The sequence below is a fragment of the Odocoileus virginianus genome, chromosome 20, assembly GCF_023699985.2.
Source record: "Odocoileus virginianus isolate 20LAN1187 ecotype Illinois chromosome 20, Ovbor_1.2, whole genome shotgun sequence".
Lineage (NCBI taxonomy): Eukaryota > Metazoa > Chordata > Mammalia > Artiodactyla > Cervidae > Odocoileus > Odocoileus virginianus.
Window position 1 is genome coordinate 7,415,777 of NC_069693.1, and position 13,135 is coordinate 7,428,911.

The following is a 13,135-nucleotide window of genomic DNA, read 5'->3' on the forward strand; positions in this document are numbered from 1 at the left end:
GAGTGTAAAGAGCTCAAGATAACAGTAATATAGTGACAGTATTATAACAGTAGTAATAATGCATGTGAGCTCAGTCGTGTCTGAGACCCTATGCATTGTAGCCGGCCAGGCTCCTCTGTCCATGGGATTCTCCAGGCAAGAATACTGGGGTGGGTTGCCATGGCCTCCTCCAGGGGATCTTCCTGAGCTAGGGATTGAACCCCGGTCTCCTGCATTGGAGGCGGACTCTTTACCACTGAGCCACCTGGGAAGCCCACTAGTAATAACAATCACGTCAATTTCACATTTTGTGTACTTTCCATGTGTCAGTAACCGACAAGCTGAGTGCTAGGGGTGCATGAGCTCATTCAGTCTTGGGATGTCCTCGTTTTACACACAAGAGGCTGGGCCAGGCATCCCTCTTCTAGAACTGGGATCAAAACTCAGCTTTGCCCTGTCTCTCTGGGGAGATAGCATGTAAACATGGAAACTTGCTTTATGAGGCTGTCAGACGGTGAGCCAAAATTGTGCCTCTTTTAGAGTCAGAGTCCAATCCCTAAAGGCCAAACAAATTCTAAGGAAGGAGAATCTGGCAAAGGCTGTATTCACTGGTTGGGGGTGGGGGGGTAGTTGGGGGAAAGGAATAAGGAAGTTTGAGGACCTAAGCAGAGAGCAGACCCTGGGTGATGGGTGGAGTTTGGAGAAGTGGAGGCATCTCGGGTGAGGAGGGGCAGAGGGAAAATGAGGTGGGAGAAAAAAGAGAGAGAGAGAGACCAGAACTGCCCCCGGAGAGGGGCTGGGGCCACAAGGTGGGGCGTGTCCCTGACTTGGTGGTGGCTGCGGATGTCTGTGGTTTTTGCACTTGAGCAGCTGGCTGTGGTTCTTAGCGTGACAAATGGTGGATGGACGGACGGATGCAACCAAGGGAGAGACAAAAATGGTGAGGGAAGGAGAAACATAAAGACATAGAGAAGGCAGGGGACACTGAGAAGAATCTCATAGGAGAGAGAGGTAGACATCTCAAAAAGATATAAAAGACAATGGAGACAAGGAGACAGGGGGACACCAGAGACACCAGAAGGGAAGAAACAGAGGAGGAAAGACAGACATAAGGACTTCTCTGGCGGTCCAGTGGCTAAGACGACCAGCTCCGCAGTGCAGGCGGCCTGGGTTTGATCCCTGGTCAGGGAACTAGATCCCGCATGCTGCAACTAAGACCCGGTGCAGCCAAATAAATAAATATTAGTTATAAACAAATAAATACCTCTACAGCTTAAACAAACAAACAACAAGCCAGCTGACATAGAGAATCAGACTGGAAGCAGGGAGAAAAGGAGATAAGGACCAACTTAGCCAGAAAGATGGGGGAAGGCAGGGAGACGCAGAGACGAGAGCCAGGGAGAGGGAGACACAGATGGAAGGAGAGACAGAGACACAGAGAAACGGGGAGAGGCAGAGATGAAGAGAGACAGGAGCGAGACAGAGAGAGGAGGCAGAGACAGCAAGAGGGCCAGACGGGGAGAGATTCAGAAGGAGCTCTGGGGAGGGCAGGGACCCGGCGCTGGGGAGGGCGGCGGCGGGCGGGCCGCGAGCGCGCCCCCTGCCGGCGCGGCGGTCCTGACCCGCGCGGCCGCCCGCAGGTGTGGGAGGCGCTGCTGACCCTCGTCTTCTTCCCGGTGTGCGTGGTGTTCGCCTGGATGGCCGACAAGCGGCTGCTCTTCTACAAGTACGTGTACAAGCGCTACCGCACCGACCCGCGCAGTGGCATCATCATCGGCGCCGAGGGCGACCCCCCCAAGAGCATCGAGCTGGACGGCACGTTCGTGGGCGCCGAGGTGCCGGGCGAGGTGGGCGGCCTGGGCCCGGGCCCCGCCGAGGCCCGCGAGCTGGACGCCAGCCGCCGCGAGGTCATCCAGATCCTCAAGGACTTGAAGCAGAAGCACCCGGACAAGGAGCTGGAGCAGCTGGTGGGCATCGCCAACTACTACGCGCTGCTCCACCAGCAGAAGAGCCGCGCCTTCTACCGCATCCAGGCTACGCGGCTGATGACCGGCGCGGGCAACGTGCTGCGGCGGCACGCGGTGGACGCCTCGCGCAGGGCCACCGCGGCCGACGGCCCCGGCGAGGACGAGGACGACGGCGCCAGCCGCATCTTCTTCGAGCCCAGCCTGTACCACTGCCTGGAGAACTGCGGCTCCGTGCTGCTGTCGGTCACCTGCCAGGGCGGCGAGGGCAACAGCACCTTCTACGTGGACTACCGCACGGAGGACGGCTCCGCCAAGGCCGGCTCGGACTACGAGTACAGGTGGGTCCCCTGGGGCCGGGTGGTCAGGGAGGGCTGGCTGGCTGCGGGTCACAGGCTCCGCTGTCCAGTGGCCTCCAGGCCCCTTGGTCTCCTGTCTGCATCTGGCGCCCGTCCTTACTTTGCGATGGGCAGACTTGCTGGATTCATTCATTCATTCCTGGAAGTCTACTTTGTACCAGGTACTATTCTAGATATTTGGCACAGGCTGCTGGACAAGATGGACAGCGTGGCCGTCCGCTGACCACGGGCTGCTGCTCCCAGGTCCATGATACACCTGTGCCTTCTTGGGCTTGAGGCTGCTCTGTGTTCCTTATTATAGCTCCATGATGTGTTTCATCACCTGGTAGAACCAGTGACCCACCCACCACACCACTATTAAAGTGAAAAAAAAAAAAGATTTTTTTTTAATTTTTTTTTTTTTGGGGGGGGGTTGCTCTTGGTCTTTGTTGCTTTTGCAGGCACTTTCTCTAGTTGCGGCTCACAGGAGCTACTCTTGGTTGCGGTGCGTGGGCTTCTCATTGCGGTGGCTTCTCTTCTTGTGGAGCACGGGCTCTAGGCACTCAGACTTCAATAGTTGTAGCTCGAAGGCTCAGTAGTTGTGTCACCCAGGCTTGGTTGCTCCGGGGCATGTGGCATCTTCCTGAGCCAGGGACGAAACTCGTGTCCTCAGCCTTAGCAGGCGCATTCTTACCCACTGCACCACCAGGGAAGTCCTAGAAATGTTTATTGATCACCTACTGCATGTGCCAGGGGTATACCTCAGTGAACAAGACGGCTAAGGTCCCTACCCTCAAGTTGCAATAAGGTTACAAACTATGAAACATACAAAAACATCAGGTGAAGGCAAGTGCTATGGGGGAAACGAAGTGGGATAAAGAGGAGAGAGATGGTGTCCACATTGTCTCTGGGCCTTTGGTTCCACCGTAAAGCCACCCACCTTCTGAACACTCCTGTCTCTCACTGCCAGTCCCTCTCCTCACCCCTCTCTGAGCAGAACTGTGACCTTATCCAGCAATTCCTACTGTGCACCTACTAGGTGCCAGAGGCTTTTTAAAATTTTTTTGTTGAAATGTTGATTTACAATGTTGTGTTCACTTCTGCTTTATAGCGAAGTGATTCAGTTATCCATATATATATTCTTTTTCATACACTTTTCCATTACAGTTATCATAGGACATTGGATATAGTTCCCTATGCTATACAGTAGGACCTTGTTGTTTATCCATCTGACATCCAGATTTTTTTTAAGGGCTCAACAAAGAAGAGTAAATAAGGTAGACAACTTCTGTGTCCTCGTGGGACCACAAAATTGTTTATGTACTTGTGCAGTAGATCTGTCTGTTCCACACTCTTTCAAGAATTATAGGTTTACAGTGTGTTTTGTTAACTGATGTGCAAGTCTGTCATTCAGTTCAGTTCAGTTCAGTCGCTCAATCACGTCCAACTCTTTGTGACACCATGGACTGTAGCCAGGCCTCCCTGTTCATCACCAACCCCCATAGTTTACTCAAACTCATGTCCATTGAGTCAGTGATGCCATCCAACCATTTCACCCTCTGTCGTCCCCTTCTCCTCCTGCCTTCAATCTTTCCCAGCATCAGGGTCTTTTCAAATGAGTCAGTTCTTCACATCAGGTGGCCAAACTATTGGAGTTTCAGCTTCAGCATCAGTTCTTCCAACGAATATTCAAGACTGATTTCCTTTAGGGTGGATTGGTTGGATCTCCTTGCAATCTAGGAGATTCTCAAGAGTCTTCTCCAACACCACAGTTCAAAAGCATCAACTCTTTGGCGCTCAGCTTTCTTTATAGTCCAACTCTCACATCCATACATGACTCCTAGAAAAACAATAGCTCTGACTAGATAGACCTTTGTTGGCAAAGTAATGTCTCTGCTTTTTAATATGCTGTCTAGGTTGGTCATAGCTTTTCTTCCAAGGAGCAAGCGTCTTTTAATTTCATGGCTGCAGTCACCATCTGCAGTGATTTTGGAGCCCCCCAAAATAAAGTTTCTCACTGTTTCCATTGTTTCCCCATCTATTTGCCATAAAGTGATGGGACCAGATGCCATGATCTTAGTTTTCTGAATGTTGAGTTTTAAGCCAACTTTTTCACTCTCCTCTTCCACTTTCATCAAGAGGCTCTTTAGATCTTTGCTTTCTGCCATAAGGGTGGTGTCATCTGCATATCTGAGGTTATTGATATTTCTCCTGGCAATCTTGATTCCAGCTTGTGCTTCATCCAGCCCAGCTTCCATGGTTTCCTGTAATAATAACATGTACCATGTGTCTTTTCTGTGCCAGAAACGAATCTGGGCAATGGAGACCAGCAGTAAATGAAAGACATAGAAATCCCTGCCTGCTCTAATGCAGCTGACAGTCTCTTGGGAAAGACAGGCCATTAGAAAGTGTACATTCAATGTATTAAAATATCAGGGGGTGGTGAGAAGAGTGAAGAAAAAATACAGCAAGATGCAGGAGAGAGCGTTGATGGCTGAGCTTCTCATAGGTTCCACTTACTAAGTTGAAACTGTTCACACATCTTTGTTCTGTCATCCCATAGCATGGGACCCGTATGGCCACCCATGACCTCCTCCCTCCATCCTTCCCCCTCATCCCACATCTCCAGCCTCCTTCAACTGAAGAAAAGGCATTCACCATGTGAGGGCCTGCTGTCAGCCAGCCTCTTCATCCTTCCACTCCTACACACACCTCTGGTCCACACTGCCCTCATCAAAACCCCAAGCCTTTGCAAAAGGAAGTGAGTACAGGTATCACTTGCTGGGATCAGAGGCTGCTTTCTCACCTGCAAATGACCTCGGGGAGGAGATGTTTGAAATGAAGGAGTAAATGCTGCTCAGTGGTGAGGCCAGAGCTACGAAGAGTTGACAACTTCCCATATGTCTCTGCTCTCCCAACCCAGTTGATATTCACAGGCCTGGCATCACTTAACAAGGCAGCTTAGGTTTAGGACTGGGAGGGAGGGCACTTAAGTTCCAGCCCAAGCTTAGCCCTGCCCTCTGTTCCTTGGGTAAGTTCCTGCCTCAGTCTGGGCAAGTAGGGCTGTCATGTACAGTTGTTGAGGTTGTGCACTGCAAAAGAGCAACATGTCTAAGGAAGTGCTGTTCACACAGTGGACATTGTAGATTTCTGTGTCTATGATGACAGTTCCAGATTCATGGAGAGTGTCTTGAAGAAGGGATACCTTTTTCTGACTTGCCTGCAGGCATCACTAAGCTAGGGTGGTCCTGTGGGGTTTTAGTTTCTCCAAATTAGTAATGACCTCTGTGACCCCCAAATGGCACAGCTCTTCCAAGATTCTGAGATTTAAGCCTCTATAATCCTAACACGCTAAGGGTTGAAGGTTTTAAGATTCCAGGATTACCAGGTTTTAGTATTCTAATCTGTACCCCAGCCCATCTCTGATCTGATGGTCCTAAGATTTTCATCTTCTCAGATTTTGTGCATCCAGTGTTGGAATATGAGTCCTGGGAACCTAGCCTTCTATGATTCTGATACCTGGTTTCTAAAATCCCCATGTTCTTTTTCTCCCCAGCTTTTTATTTTGAAAATTTTCACACCTACAGAAGGGCTGCAAATAGATAGTCTGGTGAACCTTCATATAACCTCCACACAGATATTTGCCAATTGTGCCTATTTGTCCTGTGGGCATTCACGCTCTTCAATATATAATAATAGATTTTTTGAGGTGCTACTTTACTTTTAAAATTTTTAGTTTAGATATGAGTATAGTTGATTTACAGTGTTGTGTTGGTTGTGGCTGTGCAGCAAAGTGACTCAATTATACATTTGCGTATATCCATTCTCTTTCAGATTCTTTTCCCATGTAAGTGATTACAGAATATTGAGTTCCCTGGGCTATACAGTAGGTCCTTGTTGATTATCTCTTTTATATATAATAGTGTGTCTACATTGATCGCAAACTCCTAATTTATCCCTCCACCCTCCCCCACCTCTCCCCTTTGTTAACCATAAATTTGTTCTTGAAAAAAATATAATAATAATGGTGGCACTTTATTAGAGTGAGGTGCAGACAGCATGACCATTCACCCATCAACAGAAGCATGCATCTGCTAAGAATAATGACATACTTCCACATTATCCCAACACACTGATCACACTCAGGACGTTTAAGATTGAATCAATATTATGACCCAATCTACAGTCCATGCTTGCATGTCCCTGGGCATGCTTGTCTCACCCTTTATAGCTGTGTTTTCACTCCCTCCCCCTCTTCCCATCTGATCCAGAAACCACCTGGCATATTTGGTTGTCATGTCTCTTTCGCCTTCTTCAATCTGGATCACTCCCTCGGTCTTTCCGTGACTTCGGTGACGCCAACACTTTGGTCTGCATTTTTCTTTTGGCTGCGCCATGTGGCATGTGGGATCTTAGTTCCCCAACCAGGGACCGAACCCACGCCGCCAGCATTGGAAGCATTGAGTCTTAACTACTGGACCACCAAGGAAGTCCCACTCCAATACTTTAGAAAATGATAGGCCACTTACTAGAACAATCTTCAATGTGGCTTTGTCTAATATTTCCTCATGATTCGATTCAGGTGATGCACTTTGGCAGGAGTCCAAATGTCCTCAGGGCATCATGCCAGAAGGCACATTATGCCCATGTGTCCTATTACAATGTCCAGTTCCCCTGTATTAACTCAATCCTTATAACACTACCACGAGCAAGACAGGGTTATTAACTCCATTTTACAGATGAGGAAACCGAGGCTCCGAGTGCTGCTGAGTCCTAACTGCCCGAGATCTCACGGAAGGCACAGGCAGCCTGGAGCAGGTTGGCCGGCCTTAGCCACCATGGTCAGCGCCCTCTAAGCTGAGGGCTGCAGCCACGGGAGGCTCTCATTCCCTCCATCCAGGTCTTGTCATACAGTTCTACCCCTGCCAGAACCCTGGGGTCTCTCTATCTCTCCCGCAGAGGAAGGGAGGGGTAAATGACGGATTTTTGACATTCATTAACACGCCAGAGTCATCACTGTCCCGCCCAAGTTTTCCCCTGATGAACGTCTTGGCCTCATCCCCTCCCCCAGCCCATTATAGAGCCTCTTGCTTGTGCTTTAGAGACTTACACAGCCGGCACTCTTCAACCTAAGCCAGCTGATGTCCTTCCTCTCCTCAGAGGCCTCTGTGGCTCTCCTCTAACTGCAGTAAAAGGCAAAGTCTTCACCGTGGCTCACCAAGGCCCCATGACATCTCCTGTTCCCTCGGTCACCCCATCTCCCACCCTCTCCCTCCCTGCTCCCTTGGATGCGGCCACATTGGCGTCCCTGATCTTCCTCAACACTCCTGCCCACTGCTGCCTCAGGACATTTGCACTGGCTGCTCCCGATACAGGAACAGTCTTCCCCAAATCTCCTCCACGTGGCTCCATCCCTCAGGTCTCTGCTCAGATGGCACCCCCACCCCCAGACAAGCCTTCCCTGACCACTTTCACACAGCTCTTTCTCCGCACTCTCTACCCTTGTTCCTTTATTTTCTCCACACAGCATCACCACTACCTGACTTTATATGTTTTATAACTCGTCTCCTGTCCTGGAACAGAAGCTCTACCAGGGCAAAAATTCTTCTCTGATCTGGTTTTGCTGCTGTTTCCCCAACACTAAGAACAGTGCCTGGCACACAGCAGATGCTCAATGCCTATATCTTAAGTGAATGGACTGTAATTAAATCCCGAGATGTCTAAGTGCCTCTGTGCTATGGCTCTGCCATGGGGCTGTTCCCCGTGTTCCCAGCACTGCTGTTCCCATGTTCCCACACTGAAAGCATGTGTTGAATGACTGAATGATGCCAAGTTAAAGACTGTGGATTTTCTCCTGGGTATATCTAGGAGCACAGAATGATTTTTATGGGAAATATGACAATGTCAATTGTGGGCTCTATGTCCCTGTTACTCCAAGTATGGTCCATGTTGCAGAATCATTCGGGTCCTTTGGGCGCTAAGTAGAAATGCAGAGCCTTGATATCCAGGAGCTACTAAACCACAATCTGCATTTTAACAAGATGTCCCAGGGAATTCCTGTGGACACAGATTCAAGAAGCATGGCTGTGAAACACTCCAAACTCCCTCTCCACCCTAAAACTTTGCATGTATTGTTTCCTTTGCCAGGAAGTCTCCTGCCCACTAAATCTTCTCCCATGAAGCCTGCCTTGATCTCACCTTCATCACCTGTTTAATGTCTCTCCCAGCCACTACTCCTGATGAGTTCCATGGTGGGAGGGAACCCCTCCATGGTTCTTGTACTCCCCTCTGCATCTCCTGCTCGGGAAAAGCCCACCTTCATTCACCCTCGGTATTGTTTGTTTCACGTCTGTCCACCATTATACTTGTAAGTTCTTCCGGTGGTGCGGCCCCCTCCTCCAGGAAGCCCACCCTGACCCCCCACCCCCACCCCGGCCCACAGCCCTGAGAGCGACTTCACCCCTCTCTCTCCCCCACCTCCACCACAGCGAGGGCACGCTGGTGTTCAAGCCGGGCGAGACTCAGAAGGAGCTGCGCATCGGTATCATCGACGACGACATCTTCGAGGAGGATGAGCACTTCTTCGTGCGGCTGCTGAATCTGCGCGTGGGCGACGCGCAGGGCATGTTCGAGCCCGACGGCGGCGGGCGGCCCAAGGGGCGGCTGGTGTCGCCGCTGCTGGCCACCGTCACCATCCTGGACGACGACCACGCGGGCATCTTCTCCTTCCAGGACCGCCTGCTGCACGTGAGCGAGTGCATGGGCACCGTGGACGTGCGCGTCGTGCGCAGCTCGGGCGCGCGCGGCACCGTGCGCCTCCCCTACCGCACGGTGGACGGCACGGCGCGCGGCGGCGGCGTGCACTACGAGGACGCGTGCGGCGAGCTCGAGTTCGGCGACGACGAGACCATGTGAGCGCGCGAGCCCGCCGGCCCCGGGCCAGGGAGAAGACTAGGGGCCGCGAGAGGGGCGGGGCCAGGGCGGGACGCGGTCCGAGCGGGGGCGGGGCCTGAAAGTGGGCGCGGTCGAGAGTGGGCGTTGCCCGAACGGGGGCAAGGCCTCCGAGTGGGAGCATCTCGGGGAGGCGTAGTTTTGGAAAGGGCTTTCCTGGTGGCTCAGATGGTAAAGAATCGGCCCGCAATGCGGGAGCCCAGGGTTCAATCCCTGAGTCGGGAAGATCCCCTGGAGAAGGGAATGGCAACCCACTCCAGTATTCTGCCTGGAGAATCCCATGGACAGAGGACCCTGGTGGGCTGGAGTCCATGGGGTCGCAGAGTCAGACACGACTGAGCGGCTAACACACTCAGTCTTGGAAAGGGGTGGAGCTTTGATGGAGCCCTGGAAACAGGGAGGCCTGGGGAGGTGGTACAAGGTCCAGAAAAGGGGCGGGACGAAGGAGAGGAGGGAGGAGACTGGAGCGAGGCGTGTGGTCAAGATGTTGGGGTGAGACGTGGGCGGGTCCTGCGCGAACTGGGCTGGTTTGGGGAGAAGAGAGTGGGACACCGGGAAGAATGGCCAAGTGAGAAGAGAGGAGAGGAAACAGGGTGGGGCCTGGGGAGAGGGATGTGGCGAGCTTAGCTGGTAGGATGGAGGAGTGTGCCCTGAGGTCCCTTTCGATGTGGGAAGGCGTCTGTGGAAACGGAGGGAGAGGCTGTGGAACAGAGAGGGGGCAGGGCCCAAGGACCTAGGTGGGGTCTGAGTGGTTGTTGTTCAGTCGCTCAGCCATGTCCGACTCTGCGACCCCATGGACTGCAACTTGCCGGGCTCCCCTGTCCTTCACCATCTCCTGGAGTTTGCTCAAACTCATGTCCGTTGAGTCAGTGATGCCATCCAACCATCTCACCCTGTCACCCTCTTCTCCTCCTGCCCTCAATCTTTCCCAGCATCAGGATCTTTTCCAGGTTCTTCGCATCAGGTGGCCAGAGTATTGGAGTTTCAGCTTCAGCATCAGTCCTTCCAATGAATGTTCAGGACTGATTTCCTTTAGGATTGACTGGTTTGATCTCCTTGAAGTCCAGGAGATTCTCAAGAGTTTTCTCCAACATCACAGTTGAAAAGCATCAGTTCTTCAGCGCTCAGCCTTCTTTATGCTCCAAATCTCACATCCGTACATGACTATTGGAAAAACCATAGCTTTGACTATACAGACATTTGTCGGCCAAAGTAATGTCTCTGGTTTTTTAATATGCTGTCTAGCTTTGTCATAGCTTTTCTTCCAAGGAGCAAGCGTCTTTTAATTTCACGGCTAGGACGCAAGGCAAAGGCTAAGGACAGCGGAAGAGGGCGGGGTCTAAGGAGATCGGGCGTGCCCTAAAGGAGGTGGGCAGGTGGAAGGAGTGGAGTTCTTGGGTAGGGGGAATGTGGGCGAGGCTTTGGGGAAAGTCGGAGTAGGAATACGGGGGCCTAGGAACAGACGCGGGAAGAGGGCTGGGATGTGGGAGACCGAGTCTCCGGAGAGAAGCTGGCTACGTACGTATGTCGACAGACACAACCAACAGGCGCACCGGGCACATACAGACACGCAAAGTCACGGACACAGAGTCAGGACTGTTCTCACGCCCAGACACCCGGCCACCCCCTTGCGCAGATGCCCGAGTCTCCCGGTGAGTGTGCCGGCAGCCTCACATCCCGGCTCCCGCCCGCTCCCTCCCGCCCCCGCACGCCCGTCTGTCTCCCTCTTCCCGCCGCCCACGCTCCCCGCGCCGAGCAGAGGCCCCACGGCGCCCCCTCCCGCTCCCCCTCCCAGCCTCTGGGGCTCTCCAGCTCGGCTGCTCACTGTTCACCCTGCCTCTCCGCCTCTCCCGGAGGCGTCTGCGTCTCTCGGGAGAGTTTGTGTCCATCTCTAGATCTGTGTCCCCAGGATCCAGCTCTCTGACTCGGGTTATATTTCAGTCACAGACTCCCCGTACCTTTCCGTCTCTCTCTGTTCTGACTTGGGTTGAGGGCCCAGCGCACCCTTCCAGGCCCCATCTCTCACACCCAAGAGGCAGAGGGCGTGGAGGGAATTGTCTTTCTGCTTGTCCCAGTCCTCCTTGGAGTCTAAGGCTTCCAATCAACTTTCCGCCTGCGGCCGCGGGCTTCCACAGGCCGTCTCCTCCCCCCACATAGCCCTCTACGGCTTCCCCAGGCTGGGACACCCTCTGCCCTCCGCCTCTGCCCTCCACCCCCACCCAGGCTTCCAGCTGTGGTTTCAGAAGACAGAGAGCAGGAGGCTAATTAGCGTTTAGGGAAACACATCCTTTCTCTGATGGGCAGGCGCTAATTAGAGATGCTCCGAGAAACAGCCAGGCTGGAGGGCTGACCCCAGGCAGGATCAACACGGAGAGGTAACAGAGACTCCCAGAGATGGGGTAGCGGGGAGAGATGCAAGAGAGAGACAGAGAGGCAACCAGATGGTGAAAGACAGGGAGACAGACGAGACCTGGTGAAAGAGAGACAGAGCCCGAGTAGTGGAGAGTCAGAGAGAGAAACGAGAGCGGGCAGGAGCGAGATAGAAAGGCACAGACTTAGACGCCACGAGATGGAATCTGAGCGACAGGGGCCCAGCAAGAGAAGGGGAAAGAGGGACTTCCCTGGTGGTCTGGTGGCTATGACTCTGCGCTCCCAATGCAGGGGCCACAGGTTCGATCCCTGGTGGGGGAACTAAGATCCCTCATGCCACCTGGTGAGCGCCCCCCCCCAATAAAAGAGAGGGAAATAGAGATTGGAGACTGAGATGAGGAAGATTAAAAGGAACAGAGGTGCGGGGAGGTAAAGAGAGACATTCTTCTCTCTGAGAGGAACCCAGGGGGACTCGGGGAAGGAAAAGTCCTGCTGATGCTACAGAGAGAGAAGAGTTCGGGTCAGCACGGGAGAATGGGAGATAGGATGAGAAAGAGACTGGGTGTGAAATCAGAGCCTGTGAGGGGTGGGAAAGTGGAGTTTCCAGAAAACAAGGAGGGCATGAGGATGACAGAATGTCAGGCTGTTTCCTTTTTAAAAAATGATCAATTTTAACTGAACTATAATTGATTTACAATATTGTGATCTTTTCAGATGTGCAGCTAAGTGGTTCAGCCATATGTGTGTGTATATATATATATATATATATATATATATATATATTCTTTTTCAGATTCTTTTCCATTATAGGTTATTACAAGATATTGAATATAGTTCCCTGTGCCATACAGTAAATCCTTGCTGCTTATCTATTTTCTATATAATGGTGTATATCGGTTAATTCCATACTCCTAGAGCTGCTTCCTTTGACCTCAAGAAGTCCTGCCCTCAGCTAGCTCCAGTCCCTCTTGCTGCCCCCTGCCGGTTGGGTTTCTCCTCCTTTTGGGTCCCGTGAGGGCACACTTGTCAGGGTGCCAGTCGGTGCCCGTTGTCACTGGGCATCAGTGGACCGCAGCATGTCTGCAAGTGAGTGAGTGTCGGAAGTGTGTGTACGTGTGTGTATCACCTTGTCAGCGTGTCAGCGTGTTGGCAGCTGTCTACGTGTGTCAGTCTGTGAGGAGCATGTCAGGAGACGCCCCCTCCTGGCTGCGGTGTTTCAGCACCATGGACAGCTCCCAGCGCACTCCTAAGGTTGGACGGGGTGGGGGTGGGGGCTGCCGTTCTTTCAACCGACAGAAACTTTTAAATGTCTTGAAACCGAGAATGGGTGAAGGTGGAAGTGCGCGTCTGTCCCCTCGTGACTGTCTTCTGTGTCCATCTTTGGGTGTCCTGGGCGTTTATGTGTTGAGATACGTCTGTATGGTTGAGACCCTTTTGCTTAGATTGTGTTGAGTTTGGCTGTTCCATTCTGTTCCACTCAGTCTCTCCGACACTGAGAGATGGAGATGGGGAGAGGAGAAACACAGAGAGAAA

General features: G+C 52.3%; 1 protein-coding gene across 1 annotated transcript in view; it reads left to right on the top strand.

Annotated features, from left to right (window-relative positions):
• The window catches only part of SLC8A2 (solute carrier family 8 member A2), a 40,213-nt gene that overhangs the window by 8,007 nt on the left and 19,071 nt on the right, over positions 1-13,135 (top strand). Inside the window, exons 3-4 of the mRNA XM_070450640.1 lie at positions 1,620-2,284; positions 8,770-9,192. Coding sequence (XP_070306741.1) covers positions 1,620-2,284; positions 8,770-9,192 — 1,088 coding nt within the window. The remainder of the gene's footprint in view (positions 1-1,619; positions 2,285-8,769; positions 9,193-13,135) is intronic.